The sequence below is a fragment of the Schistocerca nitens genome, chromosome 2 (genome assembly GCF_023898315.1).
Source record: "Schistocerca nitens isolate TAMUIC-IGC-003100 chromosome 2, iqSchNite1.1, whole genome shotgun sequence".
Taxonomy (NCBI): Eukaryota; Metazoa; Arthropoda; class Insecta; order Orthoptera; family Acrididae; genus Schistocerca; species Schistocerca nitens.
In genome coordinates, this window is record NC_064615.1 from 257,248,968 (window position 1) to 257,268,753 (window position 19,786).

Sequence of the window (19,786 nt, forward strand, 5' to 3'; positions counted from 1 at the left end):
AAATTATTAACATCTTTCACAAAGAAGATTTTGGGTTTGATGTAGAATGGCACTTTTTCGCTTCATGCCATGGGAAGAATGCTTGTGATGGTGTTGGGGGTACAACGAAGCGAGCTGTCACAAAAGCATGTCTGCAGTGAACTGATGACAATCATATCATAACACTTAAAGAAATGTTTGAATTCTATAAAAAACATATCAAAGAAATTACCTATGTTTTTGTACAATGTGAGGAAATATAAGAAGTCTATGACAGTGTCTTGAAGGAAAGGTACAACATGTGTCAGAAGATTAAAGGCACTCGATATTTTCATTCCAGAATGAGATTTTCACTCTGCAGCAGAGTGTGCGCTGATATGAAACTTCCTGGCAGATTAAAACTGTGTGCCCGACCGAGACTCGAACTCGGGACCTTTGCCTTTCGCGGGCAAGTGCTCTACCAACTGAGCTACCGAAGCACGACTCACGCCCGGTACTCACAGCTTTACTTCTGCCAGTACCTCGTCTCCTACCTTCCAAACTTTACAGAAGCTCTCCTGCGAACCTTGCAGAACTAGCACTCCTGAAAGAAAGGATATTGTGGAGACATGGCTTAGCCACAGCCTGGGGGATGTTTCCAGAATGAGATTTTCACTCTGCAGCGGAGTGTGCGCTGATATGAAACTTCCTGGCAGATTAAAACTGTGTGCCCGACCGAGACTCGAACTCGGGACCTTTGCCTTTCGCGGGCAAGTGCTGTACCAACTGAGCTACCGAAGCACGACTCACGCCCGGTACTCACAGCTTTACTTCTGCCAGTACCTCGTCTCCTACCTTCCAAACTTTACAGAAGCTCTCCTGCGAACCTTGCAGAATTAGCACTCCTGAAAGAAAGGATATTGCGGAGACATGGCTTAGCCACAGCCTGGGGGATGTTTCCAGAATGAGATTTTCACTCTGCAGCGGAGTGTGCGCTGATATGAAACTTCCTGGCAGATTAAAACTGTGTGCCCGACCGAGACTCGAACTCGGGACCTTTGCCTTTCGCGGGCAAGTGCTCTACCCCATTAACATAACTTACTGAAGTGTAAGATCACATCAACTTTGCCTGATAGTGAACTTCATCACTGTGGAAAACTTGTACATCTGTTTCTTCAAAATAAAGACATGGTGGCTTGTGTTTATGATGAACAGTGGTGGATTGGTGAAGTTGATAATATTGACTGTCAAAACCAAGATGTACATGTTGTATTTTGTGACCCTCCAGTACCAACGACATTTTTTAAGAAAATTGAGAAGGATCAAGTTTGGATGCCACTTAAAAATTTACTAAGGAAGCTATCTTCCATGGAATTTACAACTGTGACTGGGCGAACTTATAATCTAACACCCAAACTGAGTGAACAAATTTCTCAAATGTTCAGTGAGCGATGTACTAAAAACAAATAACAAGAGAACAATATAATTTAATTAGTAGACTTATTTTCAATTAAAAAAGTAAGTAGTCGTAGATATGATTAAATTATATACAGTAACTGATATGTTCTATTCCATAAGCCTAGATACCGCAGAAGTTAAAAAATATATTTTTGACTCATGTTTGTAATTTTTTTCCATAGCTTCCAATTGAATCTCAAAGTTGAAATTTATACTGACGTTCGATATCATGAAGGTCTATTAATTGTGAAATTTTCAGATATTTATCTGGTCCCCCAACAAAGAGATTGCAGGCCATAAAATGGAAAAATTAAAAAAAAATTAATTAGTGTACCGTTAAACAGAGTGATTTTGGACACCGTGGCGAATTTGGACAGTATGGCTTATTTGCTCTTTGCTACCACGTAGAAACAAAGAGTTACTTATTTTAATATCCATGCACCAGTTATTTTAAGTGCAAGATTGCATTTATCGCTTTCCACTACTTTTATTTTGCGTCAATTGTTTCCCTAGGTGAATAATTGACGAACAGTCTTAGTGTTAAAAATCCATGCATTATCGTAAAGTGGAAACTTTCTATTGTTGCGCCGAGTGGGAAGTTATTGTAACCGTAATTGTCGACGCGCTCATTAGCTAACAGCATTGAGACAATTTCTGTACAAGTTTGTCGAGTTTCTCGTGCAAGGTTATATAATAATGATGGTTTTTGTATAACTGTGTACTGTGTGGGGTGATTTCAGACAATGCCAAGAACATATAAGAGCAGGAGAGGTGCTACAGTACGGTGTAATTATGACCGGGAACTTTCAGAGAAAGCTGTTCATGATATTCAGAGTGGTAAATTATCGTACAGAAAAGCATGTGATTTGTGTGGTATACCTAAATCAACCCTACAAAATAAAGTGCAGAAAGCACATCAGAAAAAAATGATAGGAGAGCCAGTGCTGAATAAAGAAGAAGAAAAATGTGAAGCAAGGTATATTGAGGGCTGCACATTGGGGATTTCCCTTCACTAAATTGGATATTAGATATTTAGTTAAAGGCTACCTTGATAAATCGAGCCGAAAAGAAAAGTAGTTACGTAATATCTTCGCAGGAGAAGAATGGGTGCATTTATTCCTCAAACGGCAGTCGGAAGATCTTTCCATTCACTTAAGCGAAAATATTAAATGTGCTCGTGCAGAAGTGAACAAAGAGACTGTTTATTGAAATTCTTGCAAAATAAAAACTTACCTGTAATATATAAAATTCATTAAATATTCCATATCACTTATTCGTAACAAATGTCACCAAAATAAAATAAAAAACATGTAGAATTTAAAAAAAGGCAGTAACTGTCTGAATTTGCCCTCTAAATACAGTAACTTCGGACAGAGATTTAAAAAACACGTGTCCAAAATCACCCTAATCCATGGGGTGACTTCGGACACTTTATTTAACTGCCTCAGATAAATGTACCTACACATACACTTTCTGGTTCTGGGATATTTTATTCGTTACATCTATACCCTACCACTTCCATAACAATCAATTTAATCTAACAATATATACGAAAGTTACGATCGAAATAACGACAAAACCATCTGAAATCACCCCGTTTGAAGGTATTTTTTAAGTGTAAGCTGCTCACCATTGATACTCTATAAAAAGTAACTATACTATACAGTGTAATAGCAGAAAAAAATATTAAAGCTGAGAAATTAATCTTTCTTTGGAAAACTACTGTTAAAAAATTGAGTTTTTTAATTTGCGGCTGATAACTTTGAACTATTAAAAATATATTAAAGAATACATTCATCTAAGTGATAATGATGTTAATTTGTAGCCAGAGTGTGTTGAACTAAATGCATTTTGTCTGAAAGGCTTAGGACAATCCATTACTGAATAACTGTAAAAAATGTAGATGCTTGCAAATATGAAAAAACATATGCGGCTTGAAACAAATATGGCCACTATTTCAAAATAATAAACAATAATGTTTTTAAAAAAATATTTTTGTGACCACTAAACGTTGGGGAATTCACCCAGCAAATATAACATTTTTTTGAGATGGTCAAGCAACAAATTATTTTTTTCTTGGACCACTTGGTATGGATTGACCCATCTACTACATCATTGAGTGATATTTTTTCTGCAGGCTTTCATTTAAATTGTACAACCAAGTGCGGTGGTGCAGTGATTACCATACCGGACTTGCATTTGGGGACTGTTCAAATCTGTGTTGAGCCATCCTGATTTAGGTTTTCCGTGATTTCCCTAAATTACTTCAGACAGATGTCGGGATGGGGCCTTTGAAAGGGCATATCTGATTTCCTTCCCCATTCTTCCCTAATTCAAGCTTGTGCTTGCTCTCTAATGACCTTGTTATCAGCTGGACGTTAAACACTAATCTCCTCCCTCCTATGTTGTACATAATGAGATTCTGCTGTGGGAAGACGTTAAATTTTGCATTTGGTAGGATGATATTTCATTTCACCATTCAGTCATCCAGATTTTGAATTTCCATGGTTTCTCTAAATTTTACAAAGCAAACGTCAGCATAATTTCTTTGAAAAGAGATCAGCTAACTTCCTTCCCCAGCCTGAGCATATGGTGTTTGTTATGTCATTTTCAATGGGACATAAAACTGTGATCTTTCCTTCCTTTCGAATTTATGTCAAAGGTAATACAAGTTCATAGACTGTGTGTTTGCTCATTATTGTTGCTTTCTACCTGTGTGATAAACTGTTCCAAGAATACAGCTTAACTTTGTTAGTTTAACCTTCTTTCATGTACTGCGACAGGTGTTTTTACCCTATATCACAGACTTAACAGTTGTAAAAGACATCTTGGTTATTGTGTGACTGGTTGCAAACTTTATTGGGAGTGTTCTTATTATCTGTATGCACTGAGCATTGTCTCCTGCGAAAAGGCTGGGGTGTGTTCTTATTTATTCTCTCCACCATTTTTTTCATATAGATGATTGTAAAGTGAAATTTTGTATACCACACTCATCCCAACTTCTTTATCCAAAACGTGCCATTACTGATCTACTAAATGAAACGTGGTTCTGTATCCCATCTTATCGCAGTTGGTAAGCTGTGTTTCAAACCCACAAAGGCATTAGACTGACTCGTATGTGGGTAAAACTTTATTGAAATCTTTATATTCCAGATGTATGTTTTACTTACTTTTTCAAAAGTGGAAATCGGCCCTTTCCAGAGTCCAATTTTCTGATCAACCTATGTCATCATTACTAGTACTTTGTCTGCTGTCTTGTCAGGAATGGAAAGCTGAATGCAAATATTCTTTCCTTCTCCCCCCCCCCCCCCCCCCCCCCCCCCCCCGCCCTCCCGCCCCTTAATCCTTTCTTTCATTTCTCTTAAGATTGTGTTGGCTATTGTTGATTAGCCCAAAACTTAGTGACATTTATGCTCCATTTGTCATTCTTCAGTGCATGTTATAGTTTATCGTTTATTGTCTCTGTCCATCTGTACTCATTAGTCCTATTTCTTGCAGTATTCATTCCTGCCTTTTATTTATTAAAATGTAATTACAATTGATTGTGTGAATTAATTCACCTTTGTGTACCTGTAATTTATCATCCATTCTAAAATGCTTTCCTTTTCACTGAATTTACCATGCAAATATTTCCGGATTTTACATAATGTTTCATCTATTTTTGCAATTAAAGTCAGCCATCCTGAACTCATGATTTGCAGTATGTCAAAATTAATCAAAATAGCAATAATCTAAGTCTCATAACAAATATAAAATCCTGGTTGCTCTCTGCAGTAAACACAGTAAATGCCACTTATTACAAACCAACACCAAACAGTTCTGCAATACCTCTCATTAGTAAATTTATGGAATTACAACTGTATTTAGTAATCACTTCTGAAGTATAATAGAAAGTATGGGGACAAACAATTCGAGGAAAAAATCATATCAGTATGTTAAAAAAGCAACTCTCATACAGTTCATTCACACGGATTTATCACTGACTTCTCCTTCTGTTATTAAGATAAACAAAAGCTCATCTGATTTTGACAGTATTTCCACTGGACTACTAAAGATTTGTTCCCATATAGTAAGCCCTGCCTTATCATAAATATGTAATGCTTCACTAACATGAGGCATTTTTCCAGACAGACTCAAATGTATTCTAGAATAGTACCTCACCTGAGCAACAGTAATAGAATTGCTATATTGTGAATGCCATTTACGTGTTCCCCCATCAAATTTTTCTGTGGCCTATCTAAGGCATTTAGCTATGTGAATCACACATAGATGAATTGAATTTTTATGGGATTTATGACGTAGCCAACCAAAGGATAATGTCAAAACTAACAAAAAGAATGCAGAAAATTGTACTTAGTAATTCAACGTATCCATGTCAATGATAAAGTCTGCCACAGTTGTAAAAATTATTTCTGAAAAGGAAGTACTACCGGGTTCAGGGCATATGTCCCATCTGCATATTAAAATGTATCATTAAAATATGTTAAAATAATGCACCCCCTGGTACATGCCATGCAAGAGAATATAGTCTTCAATCGTAGGCCTGCCAGAAAGCCTCCTGCACACGGCAACGGTCCGGGCTTAGACGCGCGCCTCACTTGGATCCGCATGAAGACAGATGGCTGGTCTTTCGAGCACAATGCTTCATAGACATCTATCAGACCAGTATGACATACAATTCAAAGTTGAAATGCTGGTGGGATGTACCCGTAACATTAGAGGGTGAACTGACAGTCAACATTTAGATTATTGTACCCACCAGCAATAGGTCTAAAAACCACCAATTGTCATCCGCCCCTTGGCAACTCTTTCTATTCCACAGAAGAATTTCTATTATTGTAATGTGTAAAAGTTGGCTGGTAGGAATTACCCACCCCTGCAGATTTAAAAAATATAAACACTTGTAAATTTTCAGCATGTTGTTGCATTTACAAATTAAATTGCAGTGTGACTGTAAAATGACTCTTTCCACATCATTACAATTTATTGTGCAAATTATCCACAAAAATAACTACATATATACCAATACTGCTATGGAACAGCCTTAAGACCGTTTATTTAAATAATTGTCAATACAAAGCTGGGGTGCTATTTCGAAATCGGAGAGCCTCAGCAATACTGAATCTTTAAGAAGGGAAAATGGGTTGAAGGTGTGAATTGAAGTTTGTACTTGTGAGGGCATTGGACTAGGGTGGTCTGTGCGGTTGTGGTAGCCTTGATGTTGTGGTGCTGTAGTGGGTAGCACATTTGCTGAGTAAGCAGGAGACACTAGCTCAAGTCCAGGCTGTGCACAAACTTAAATTCATTGCTTCAGCTTCTATCTGTATCAAAGATAAAGTTGAGACTCGTATGTCTTCCAAGAAATGTAATTCCATCTGATCAATTCAGACAGGGATCAATGGAGGCATCCGATCCCACCCGTCGGCTTTGACCCGTGACATAAGGGTGTTGTGTTGTGTGATGTCATGACAGCACAGAGTTTAGTTTATGAGTGTGTTGTGTTCGTAGATGTTGTCTTGTTGCAGTTGGTGGTGTCCTCTGGTGGCGTATTGGGTTCATTTGGGTGTTGGTGCTTGCAGTTTGCATTTATCGGTCATGACTTATAGAACGGAAATTAGTTTCAGTGAGTTAAGAATTAAGTTTCTGTTGTGTTTATGTTATTGCGGTGTCGTTTGATGTTATTGGTATGCTGTTTGTCACACGGTAAGTCATTTAATTCAATTAGTGGCTTCTTTTGTTAGGTATGGATATTACTTCTAAGTTTAGTAGTGCGCGTCTGTGGGCTGAAATGGGGGATGACATGTTGTCTGTCATTAAGTTTCTGCAACTTTATGGGCTTCTTACGGAGATAGTGAACTGCGACGTATGCAAGCAGAATATGCGAGTTGGGGGTTAGTGTGTAGCACCGGAACTTTTTTATGGTAAGTGGTTGTTTTTTTGGGTCTGTTGTTCGTGTGTTATGATGTTCAGTGGGGTTTTTGTGTGTTATTGGGTAGGTGTTATTTACTGCATGTGTTGGTGGTTGATGTTTTGGTATCAGCACTTGTGGTTGATTTATGTATATTAGGGGGAAGTACTCGAGTACAATTTTTTTTGGTATTGTCAGTTGTATTTGAGCTGCATAGGTCATGTGGAGTGTTAGATTCCAAAGTGTCGTCGTAGCTGTGTGTGTTTTGGTATTGTGAGTTGCTGTTGACCTATATAGGTCAAGGGAAGTGTCTGATTCCAATTTTTGTTGTTTTAGGTGTTGGTTTTGTGGTAACGATAGTTGCGGTGTGATTATAATTTTTGGAGTAGTTTGTTTTTATTTTGCGGTATCAACAATTGCGGTTGAGCTATGTAGGTGAAGGGAAGTGACCGATTCCTGTTGATATTGTAAGTGTAGCAGAACTTGTGAATTTTGTGGTGTTTTTATGTTGTCGTTTTGTGTGGTTTGGGATCATTGTGTGTGTGTGTGTGTGTGTGTGTGTGTGTGTGTGTGTGTGTGTGTGTGTGTTAGTTTGTCACCACCCGAAACCCTCAATTTCTCGTGCTGGTCCCATTAGTTTGATTATATTTTTGGAGAGAGATGTGTGTGTTGGTTTTATATGTATTTTCATGTTTGTTGTCGTTTATGTAATGACATCATAGGCGCCATATTGGAAACATTGAGAATGGTCGTTTCCACCATATTGGTGATGTCATGGGTCAAAGCAGATGGGTAGAATCGGACGCTTCTGTATTCCCTCACACAGAACCTTTTATTGCCAACATTTGCTTCATATTTAATGTAATTATAAGTAACTAAAATTGATAATAGTAAGTGATGTAGTACCAGAGAGCAATTTTCACTGAAGTTAAAAGTGGAAGATATCACAGCTGTGTACACCAATGTAGTTCTCACACTTTGAGGTATATGCTAATGTGTGGATGGAGCCGGGAACTAGGGAAAGCAAGGTGGGAGCAGCTATTTATGGTATCCATTACCCTCCAGCATCTGCTGCAGTGTGTGTGTGTGTGTGTGTGTGTGTGTGTGTGTGTGTGTGTGTGTGGACACAGAGGAAAAAATTAGTCACCACAAGGGAAATGACATAGTAGTACCATCTACCAGTACCTGTAGCCATGATAGTAACCTCAATTTGGTGAGGAAGAGAGACTGCAAGTTTATGCAGGTATGCTATATTGAGCTGAAACCACTCATCGATCGAGGTCATGTGGAATTATCAAATTGTGATGATGCTGAGTGATATGCGTCAAATGTAGCTCCAAATATTTTCCATATGATTAGAACCTGGTAATTTAGTAGGTGAGTTGAGGTGTGACTTGGGGCTTCAGACAGAGAACATATAAATGCAGCTGGATGAAGGGTGTGTCCACAGCATACTCATTATGAAGATATAGAAGAAAGGGCAAAACTTTCTCACTTAGACTGTTAAAATAAACATCCTGGGTTATGTTCACAGTAATTGAATGATCAAGCCACTAGTTGTCATGGTGGGGGAGGGGGTGAGACCGATCCCCAAAACAACACAGACCATCTCTGGCCTAAACTGTATGCTCTCCACACTGCAGGTTAAACACCTCATTGGGTCCTTGATACACTATTCATCTTGAAGAGAAGCTAAATCATGACTCTTTGTACCTCAGTACAAACCTTCACTCAACTGCTGTCTGGTTTCTGTGAGTCATGTAGCCCATTGAAGACTTGCAGTTTTATGCACCACTGTGAGCAATGATCATTTGTGAGATATCCAACTCCAAATGCCCATCGCCTGCATTTCCCTTCCCCACGTTCACTTGGAAACTATTTGAGATGGACGTTCATTCACTGACAGCAGCAGTTCCCATTGGCTTTGAAATGATTGTCATAGACAAGACGTAACACGTTGGACAATCCACATTGATATATCAACAAAATGTAGAAGTGCCTATGCAAACATCCAAACACAATATTTCCTTTCTGCGACATCCCTGTGTTGACTCATCTTACTGCAGATTCCGTACACACCATGTATCTACTATGACTAATGTCACTAGTAGAGGATGACATGAATCTCTGTTACCAGTTCTACAACATATGCAGCACCCCATAATAATCAGTGGGCTCATTTAAGGGGTGAATAGTAGGTTCATTGAGTGTAGGTGGAGTTACTGCTTTTGTTGTCTAAAGTTATCCATGTTTTGTCTCGTCTGAAGAAATATGTAAGTATATTAACAAGAAAGTACATATAATCATTTAGATCTGACATGATTTATTAGTTTGTTTGTATTTGCAGGTGTTTCCCATGGAGAATATGAATGGAAAGATCCACAGTCTGAGGAAGAAGTGTATGTATTTTACTTTAAACTTAAGAAATTAAAGTTGTATGTAAAACATTTGATGATCAATATCATAACAAAAATGAAAGATAAAAACATGCATTAATTTGTTTTCAGTGTTGCCTGCATTGATCAAAATACAGTCCTCATAAAGTTTATAAAGCTGGGGAAAATTAGGAACATGAGAAGCTGTACAAACCATAGGACTGATCTTAGAAGGTGGATTGAAGAAATGCAAACCTACAGTCATAGCACTTGTAGAGTGAAAGAAAACTTTTGATGATGTTGACTGGAATATTCTTTTTGAAGTTCTAAAGGTTGCTGAGAGAGAAAGATTATCCACAAACATGTATAGATCAGAGAGTTGTTAGGAGTTGAAGGACATGAAAGATATGCCGTAGTTGAAAAGGGAGTGACACAATTTCACATGGAGCAAGCTGGGAAAGAAACCAAGGAGAAAGCTGGAGAGAGAGAGCTAAATTTCAGTATAAATAAATAAATAAATAAATAAATAAATAAATAAAGTGTTGATGTTTGCTGATGACATAATTCTGCTGGAGACAGCAAAGGATTTGGAAGAGCAGTTGATTGGAGTGTCTTGAAAGGAGGGTACAAGACAAACAACAAAAGTAAAATGTGAGTAATGGAATGTAGTTTAAATAAATTGTGCAGTGCTACAGGAATGAGTTTCAGAAATGACACACTAAAAGTGAGAAATGAATTTTACTGTTAGGGCTTCAAAATAAGTGATGATGGTTAAGTAGAGAGGATATAAAATGTGTATTGGCAATAACAAGAAAAACATTTCTGAAAAATTTAATTTGTTAACATCAATATAAATTTGAATATTAAGAAGTAGGATGTTTGTTTGCATTGTAGCCTTGTACATAAGTGAAATACTGGCAATAAACAGTGCAGGCTCAAAGAATTTGAAATGTGGAGCCATAGGAGAATGTTGGAGATGGGAAGATTGGATAACTACTAAGGTGGTTTTGAATCAGATTGGGAGAAAATACGTGTGTGGCACTATTTGACTGAAAGAAGAGATTAGTTATAAATAGGCTTTCACAGGATAGACTAACATGGAGCCCTGCATCAGAGCAGTTTTCAGACGAAATACAACAGCAGCATTGAAAAAACAAGTGTGGTGGAGCAATTCATAGTTAACTGAATGATCTAAATCTCGTTGCATTACAGAAAGGCAGTGATAATCATGTAGGTAAATAACCTACAATTTTTCATGAATTTAATTTTTTAAGTATTAGAATATTTTTATAGTGATAGTATAGGGTTCTGGTCCCAGATTCATACAGTAATCAGGAACAGCATGCAGGATGTGTGATGGTGAGGTCCTAGTTACATTTGAGAGTGCCAGGGAAACTTCATTTACAATAATGCATTTATTAGGCAATAATACTGGATTGTCTTTCAAAGCATCATGCCACAGTTGGATCAGCGGATTACACCTCATCAGCAGCAGAAAGCCGGCATGTGCAGGATGTGCAGTATGGCCAGTGCAATGAAGCATCGGGTGGTGGCAGCAGTATGTCACAGGATAGCTGTCAACTTGTGACATGTGTCTCTATGTATCAATCTCCAAAGTGGTCTTGTTGCATCAAAGATTTGCACTCAGGAGTTACTTGGGGTTGGCTGTCAGACACACTTCTAGGAAACAGAACCCAGCTGCATTGGTGACTGCCACAGGAACAGGAGGAGCTGCAGCGGCACCCACTCATTCAAATGTGGATGACAAACAGCATCCAGGTCTCATGGATCTGACCTCCAGAAGGCCTACTGGGAAATGATGGCATCTGCACCCCATCAGTTGTGCCTCGGAAGTTGGAAGTGCAGCTGGCAGCAGCAGCAGCAACAACGTCCTTCCAGCTGGACTTGTGGTTCCATAAATGATTGAAGACAGCTAGTCGTGCCAAGGGTCAACATCCATAGCCTCTCCTCTTATTGGACTGCTGCAGCTGACACTATGGCTGAGAGTATGCACTGCGCAGTCATTACTCAACAGCCAGTTATTTGTTAGCAACCAGTCATTTGTTAAGAAGGGTGGGGTATTTATGTTGGCAGTGCGGATAGCTATAATATCATGTTTCCTGGTTTTCTCTCACTGTCAGCTCTCCTAGTGACTTCGGACTTTCGCAACTTTGCCTTTCAAATGCTTTTTTTTATGCTGTTTCAACACCTGAATACTTAATGTTGGCTTGTACCTAGCCTTCCTTACAAAACTCTGCTTTGTCACTGGTATGATGTTATATTTCACCTTCCATGATATCATTATGCTTTACTCGCAGACCTGTGTGCTCAGCCATTCCCCAGTGCTGTGATAACTTCTATGTTTGCCGCAAGTTGCTCGACATTTCCCTATACTGTGGTGTACTGGTCATTGACTCAGGTGGTTTGGCTTTCAGGAGCTGCCAAGGTACAACTTGGATGAATTTTTAGTGTCAGCCGAGGATACTATCTTGGGGAGTAACAGTATTGCAGTATCCCTGTTTCAAGATCTGGTTACAGATTCCAGATGTAGAAACATAGTAATTATCTTTTATTGAATGTTGTTGCTTCGTGTTGAGATGTAACTGATGTAATAGTCTCTTGCAGGAGCCATTAATGTGTCAGCTATATTACTCAAATCATGCCTGCTGACAATTTGAAAAATTTTCCATGAAAGAATCAGACAGTACAGTATACAGTCTCATAACTCATGCCATTTGAATAAAATTTTGAATCAACACTGTCTTTCAGTACTTGAATACATATATGGTTGTGATTTTTTAAATGTATTTTTCTCAGTTTACATGTGTGGGATGTTTTCTTACTGCCTGTTAACACTTTTCTTTTGGTACACAAGAGTCCACAGAATTGTGCAGGCAGCCTAAACTCGTTATCCCATGTGTGAAAGTGCATATTATGATATACAAATACCTTCAAGTGAAGACATCTGCTGCTATACACTTTGATGCTCCTACTGCACACTCACAAAGTGGCTTTGAGAAGAAAGAAGGTAGAATATCACAATTTGGGGCAAAGAACACGTGAATGTTTTGACAGTAAGAAATGAAACCATTTTTTTTGACATTAGAAATAAAGATTATCACAACAGCATTAAACAAAGTATGCAGTACATTAAAAGAATGTAGGTCACAGACAGTCGTGGAAAAAATTAAAAAGAAAATAAAAGCTTTGTTCCCAGTACTACTGAGAAAAATGTCATGGAGACCTGAATGAAAAGTGGTGCTGGCAGTGAGGATGTTTACTTACAAAAAGTATAATTTGATAGACTACGATCCTGTGGCATGGATTCTTATAATTGCCCAAAACTTCTCAGACTAAGTAATTGATGTTCTCATTGCCTTGTCTTGTGTTGTTAATTTCTGTTGCACAAGATATAGTACAAACTGATAATTATACTCACTCATTCTTAATTTTGAAATGATTGTCTGTTGTCATACAGATGTTATTTTCGAAGAAATCTCAAGCTTCCTCACTCTTCCTGTCACCTCATCTGTAATTAATGTTTTATTCTTTTCATGTTTATTACCGCAGCATATAATGAAGTGGCCCCAGAGAACACAAGAACTACTAATTTCCTTTTGGCACTTGATGCCACGATAGCATGCTTTCTGTGCAAGCTGTATTGATGAGCACCTTGTGGCATGTGTGAGCACATGACTTTTCCTTTTCACTATAGTGTGTGCTTTGTTGTGCACTTCAGGGAATGTGTAAATGGGCACTTACTGGGTAGTCTAGTTGCCATACTTATTATTTTTGATGAAGGGTGGTTTGATTGATTATTCCTGTTTTATATTTAACACTATTAATTATTTTTGTTTTGAATTTCAGAGTTAATGTGACATACATAGATAAAGATGGAAAAGAAATAAAAGTACGAGGGAAAGTTGGTGACAATGTCCTGTATTTGGCTCATAGATATGGAATTGAGATGGAAGGCAAGTTTTGTTATTCTTTTTTATTAAATTTATTTCTCTATGCTAATTTTAGTTGGTCTGTGTGGGGCACACACTAAAGTTGATGTTACCAAGATGTAAAAAGATGGAAGAAGCAGTGTAATTAAGCGGTGACTGTTTCAATTTTGTATTAGTAGTAATAAAATGCAGGGACTGTGCTGGATGGATAATGGCTAAAAACTGAATTAAGTGAAAATTAAAATTGGAAATTAATTGAAAAATCATAGAAATGTTTAACAGTAGTAGAAATCGAAAAGGAGAGAAAATCACAGCAAAATGATACAGAAATTGAGGGAAGTGAACATTGGTAGAAGCCTGAGAAGGTAAAAGAAGAGATAATTTGGTTAATCATATAGGAGAAGGAGGATGACGATGAGCTAATTTCAGGTGCAAATAAGACAAAAATTTAATGGAAATGAAGACATAGATTCGCTTGTTAGTTGAATGTTCTTGTATGGCAAAATACTATCAGGCTTGAATCACTTATTACTACAAGACTAATAATTCATAAACAGTGGTTGAGCCCACAGTGGATGGATTGTCTCTGTATGTGCATATCGTTTAGTGATTGTTTTACCTGTGACATCTTAGTATCAGTGTAGGCGCATGTTCTTGATCATTAAGAATTAGTATTGTGTAAATTTATAAATTGGTGTGGTGTGCATACTTGTTATGCTGGGAAATTGATACTGGTGTATTGTGATGAGCTTGTGGATCACTACTGTAACCTAAAGAGAGATAGTACAAATATTCACTGGAATATAAGTGAATATACGTATTTGAAACTATTGCATCTTTCATGACTTCAGCTTCTGTTAAAAACAATTTTCTTTTTCGCTTTGTTTCTTTTAAAATCTTGTACATTAAGTAGTATACATGTGAAAGATGTTCAGCTATTCAAAACCCCCATTTAAACTGTTTCTCTTTTTATACTCATTATTCAAGGTAATGTATTTGATGTGCTGGTTCCAGTTTTACTGGAAAATCAGTTACTGTACTTGCCCTTTCAAACCCACCAGCTACTATTGTGTACATTAATGTTTAATGTATATTAGCTGCAGGAGAAATATTTTTCCTCAGTGGAAATCTCACGTGCACATCTGTGAATGTTCATTTTTTTCTTTATGCACAAGCACTCCCACCTGTTGCAAATCACTGTAAAAATACCTACAAGTGAATGAAGTAGTGTGCAGGAGCCTGTGACCACCAGACTTCATGGAAGTTGTTAGTTGTACTCCACCCCAAAACTTATTATTATTATTATTATTATTATTATTATTGATCTTATTGATATTTTTCATGGTAATTAACTTGTCAGCTTATTTACTACAACTGTTTTAACATCTTCTGTTCTGTGAGAATGAAACTGATCCCATACTGATAGAGCAGGCTTCTTTAGTAGGCGTCCAGGTCACCTCGACTGAATTTTATCTATGAACGATCTCATTCCTCCTCCATTCATCCATCCAGCCTTTATTGTGTACATTGACAAATACTCCTTTTGTTAATTTTTCCTTAGGAAGCGTCTTTCTTTTAAAAGTCAAAAGTGGCAGCAATTTTGTGCCATCAGCACAGCTGAATAAAATGACTATGTACTAAGTCTCTTCGTACCCTGAGTTCTAACAGTAATGCTTTTTGTGCCTTGGGATCCACAATTTTGTTAGAAGGCATATCTAAGATTTGCGGAGTCTCATCTAAATTTCCAGTTTATGAAAGTTCAGACTTTTCTGCTTCCACTAATGACAAATCTGTGAAATTTAACAATTTTTTGTTCACATTTGTCTGGCCCCTCTGTGATATTTATGTCTTGGTCTGCATACAAAGCCAAGACCTCTTCATAAATCTTGAACACCCTGATGTTGATCCATTTAAGTCAAAAATCCCTTCGTTAGAGGATATTGCTTTTGCTTGATGATGATTTAAAAAAAAAAAAAAAAAACTGGAATTCCAGCTTGTCTGCTTTGTTAGTTGATATTGCTTCTGCTTGATGAATGATCATTTTCATAGAAACTGAAATTCCTGCTTGTCTGTTCTCTAAAATCCAAGTAATGAGTTCTGCTTAAAGTATGGGCTACGTAGCAGTTCCAGTTGTCAGCTTATGTTTACTGCAAGGTGCTTTCTTTAAAACATCTAGATTCCAGCAAGTTCTTATCATTTTTTTCAGTTGGAGGTGGCCTGAAATGCCTTTCTGCAGCCCTGTTTCTGTGCTCCTTAGCATATGCAATCAATTGCAGTTTAAATGCAATAGTATAGTGATGCTGTTTTTCAGGAATATTTTGCAAATGAAACCACAGTACAGGTATGACATGAGTGGATCTTCATACTAAACACACACAACAATGACTAGTGCTTGAATGAACAATGTAAAAACTGTATACAATGGCGCAGGTGCATCCACTGAACTCTATACAATTGGAATGGTAAAAATTCACAAGGAATAACAATGAATTGCTTCAAGCCGAAATGTAGAAATTTTGAATAAATGGAGATAATAGGTACCTACCTTAACTTGCTACTGCCATGTAAGAAATCCAGTTTTTGGGCCTACTTTTGAAGGGAAAAAAGGGCATCTTATAACTAAAAGTTATACCTACTTGATGATTCCACATCATTGCGTGATAAGAAAAACCTTGTTATCTGACATGTATTTCTGGTTGTAGTGACACCCCTAATTATAAAGATAGGCAGTTCAACTTGCAGATAACATGTTTAAATTTATGTGAAACTCATTAATTTAAAAGATTTAGTACTGAGTTCCACAAATAGCTCCATTTTGCGTTGGAGATTTTACCTCTATGCTTGCTAAAATCCGACCTTCGCCATTAATTTTTTGTAGGCCTCAATTTTATGCACAACTGAACATACTTCATTGATTAAGTCATTACAAATCTAAACTTTTGTAAATTACTAGATCACCATGTTTTTTATAAACTGAATTTTTATCGATTCTTATAGTCCATCCTCAGCAGCAGAACCTAACCCAGTGATTTTTCAAATGATTGTGTAGTTTCCGAAATAACAGTTTGTTCATATTAAATAATTCAATGTCATTCAGGCAGTCAGTCTGTGCCCAGTCCGGAGCAAGCTATCAGACTTGCAACACCCATGTCAAGTGTGCTCCCAGTGTTCTCATGCAATGCCTATGTTCAATTTGTTCATGAAAATATGTGTATCATCTACAAAAACTTAGTAATTTCAATGTTTAAAAGCTTTTAGTTTAACTCAAGTTAATGAATATTTTGACTGCATTGTGTTGTGGTTGATATGAGGTGGGGACTATCATTGTCGTTAGAATAAGTGATTGTTGAGAGAGGTGACTGTCATTAAGGACGAAGTAGTGCAGTGTGCTCTCCTATCTGGTGGATTCTATAAGACAATACTGTATGTGAACTGATTTTTAGTGTAAATATGAGTTGTGTTCTGTGCCAGACTTACTTTTAGTGACTTGTTAGAGCTACCACTGATTCTTGGACAGAGTCTTATTAGCTTGTGCTTAAGATTTTACAATTTATTCAGTGAAGTCTGCCACTGGACTCTGTTTGTGTGCATCGACCTGATTATGCACTATAAATCTTATGAAGTTGAAAAACTGGTCATCGTCCTAACAGTAGAAATTTGTGGAGAAAAAGATGTGTGGAGAGGTGAAATCAGAATTTTGGTGTACATTACTGAGCAAGCACCATCCAGTACTCAATATTTTCAGCTTCAAGATGACAGACTGACATGCTACCAAAGAGGCGTTGGAGAAGAGACTCTGAAAATCAGCTTGGTCAACATATATCTGTTAAACTGAAAATTACAAAATAGTGAAAGATGTTGTCTCATGTGACTTATAAATATGCTCATAATTATAGAAATCATGAGTTGGAGGAAAGTTCGAGTTGAAAGGTATCAGAAAAGCCTAAAAAGTTCAGTGCCAAGCGAATGTGAGAGCTACGGCAGCATTGAAAAAGGAATGAAATTTGGTGCACAGTCATTGTGTAGCTAGCCCATATCTCTCTCTCTCTCTCTCTCTCTCTCTCTCTCTCTCATCGCTCGTCGAGTGATGTGGCACAGTGGTTAATGCTCTGGACTCGGCACAGTGGTTAATGCTCTGGACTCTCATTTGGGATGACAACAGTTCAAACCCAGATCTGGCCATTCTGATTTAGGTTTTCCACAATTTCCCTGATTCGCTTCAGGCAAATGCCGGGATGGTTCCTTTGAAAGGGCATGGTCGACTTCCTTCCCATCCTTTCCTAATCTGATGGGACCGATGACCTTGCTGTTGATCACTCTCTCAAATCATCCAGCCAACCAATCTCTCTCTCCCCCTCCCCCTCCCCATCCCTCTCCCACCCCCGTCTTACTGTGTAGACTGCTGTTTTTAATAATAAAATATGTAGAACAGTCATACCAAGAGTGTATGTCTTACATAGCAATATGGTAAGTTAGCACAGTTACGATAATAAGTTAGCACGATTACCTTAAATGCTTGTGCTTCTTAGTCGTTTCTGTGTATGTTAAGGCAGTTCACTCAAAAGGTGGTTTGGACACCACAGGGCTTAACTTGGGATGTAATATGGAGGCCTTCAGTTTAACATGGGCTCCGAATCATGGCTAAACTTAGTCCATTTCACATTGTTGAACATTACCAGAGTGAAAAGTGGCAGATAAAAATTGTAGGAACAACTGGGGAATGAACCTCAGACCTTTGTATCTGTGATCTAGCACATAACCACTAAACCATAAAGCCTTACTTTGTGGGTGTATCAAATTGAAAATTTACTTCAGAAAACTATAAAATTGCTGACATCAGATAGCTGGTTGTTATTTATTGTCGGGGAACGAAATTGCAGTACTGCCAGTGGACATGTGTAAAAGTGAAACCCTGTACCTAGCATTTGGAATTATTTGGCCCTCATTTATGGATGAAAGAGGGACAGATTGGAGAAAGTTATAAACGAAGGCTGGATCACTCAGACCTGAGGATGAGAGGGGCATACCTATGGTGAGTATGAGGATAGACAAAGGGGGAGACAGCAGAGGGAGTAGGTGGTGTAAGATGGCATATTGGTAAGCACTGTGGAAACTTAGTAAGCAATGAAGATGAATAGAGGGAGAGGATTGGAACGTGGAATGAATAATGCAATTCATACACACACACACACACACACACACACACACACACACACACACACAGACAGAGAGAGACAGAGAGAGAGAGAGAGAGAGAGGGGGGGGAGCAGTGAGTAGGTGGGAGAAAAGAAAATAATTGGGAAAACAAATAAATAACGTATATATTAATAAAGATCAGGAAGGAAGGTAGATTGGGGTTTAACGTCCTGTCAGAAAATGGAGTAGTGGTGGCGTTGTATGTTAACAGAGATAGTCAAAGACGAGGGCAGGATTTGAGGATACATTGGGTATAGGGGGTTCCTATTTCCAGTTTTCAGGGAAACAAGTTGGTAGCAGGCACTTGGATCCCATCAGTGATGCTGCAGGGCATGCCCAGCAACTGGGTACTGATTGTCCCCAAGGTGGACAATTCCTTATTTTATTGTTTGTATTATTTTTATAAAGATTTAAAAGCTAAAAGATATTACGAATAACATGAAGTGTGGGCATAAGTTGCTACTGTTGGGTAGAATTGTGACTCTTTGGAATTCTTGATGCCATTTTCCTTTAAAACACATTTCATCTATTTACGTAGCATGTGGGGACCATTGTGTGTTCTGCTAGTATTCTTTGCAATCATGACTTATTAGCCTACCCATTTATCTCCCTAATTGCTACTAAAGCCAACTTTTCCTCTCCTCCACAGGAGTTCCTTGTTGTAATTGATCACTTCCCTCTGTAGTGTGTTATTTATTCATATACTGTGATCTTGTGTATTAGTAGTTCTTTGTTTATAAATTTTCTAATCAGCATTCTGTGAACTTTGTGCTGATTAGCTGATTTAATCCAAGCAGTCTTGACTTGCATGATCTCATGGAGCCTGATAATAAGTAAAACAAATAATAAATATTCCTTCTCATTTGCCATTGTTCACCACTCTCAACCAGCAACTTTCCTTTTTCGTCAGGTTGTTTCCTATAATCTCATTTCCCATCAAT

At 37.8% G+C, this 19,786-nt stretch overlaps 1 protein-coding gene across 1 annotated transcript in view; it reads left to right on the forward strand.

The window, feature by feature from the left end:
* The window catches only part of LOC126234966 (ferredoxin-2, mitochondrial), a 92,906-nt gene that overhangs the window by 27,173 nt on the left and 45,947 nt on the right, over nt 1-19,786 (forward strand). The window contains exons 6-7 of the mRNA XM_049943704.1: nt 9,672-9,723; nt 13,567-13,673. Of these exons, the coding sequence (XP_049799661.1) occupies nt 9,672-9,723; nt 13,567-13,673 (159 nt within the window). The remainder of the gene's footprint in view (nt 1-9,671; nt 9,724-13,566; nt 13,674-19,786) is intronic.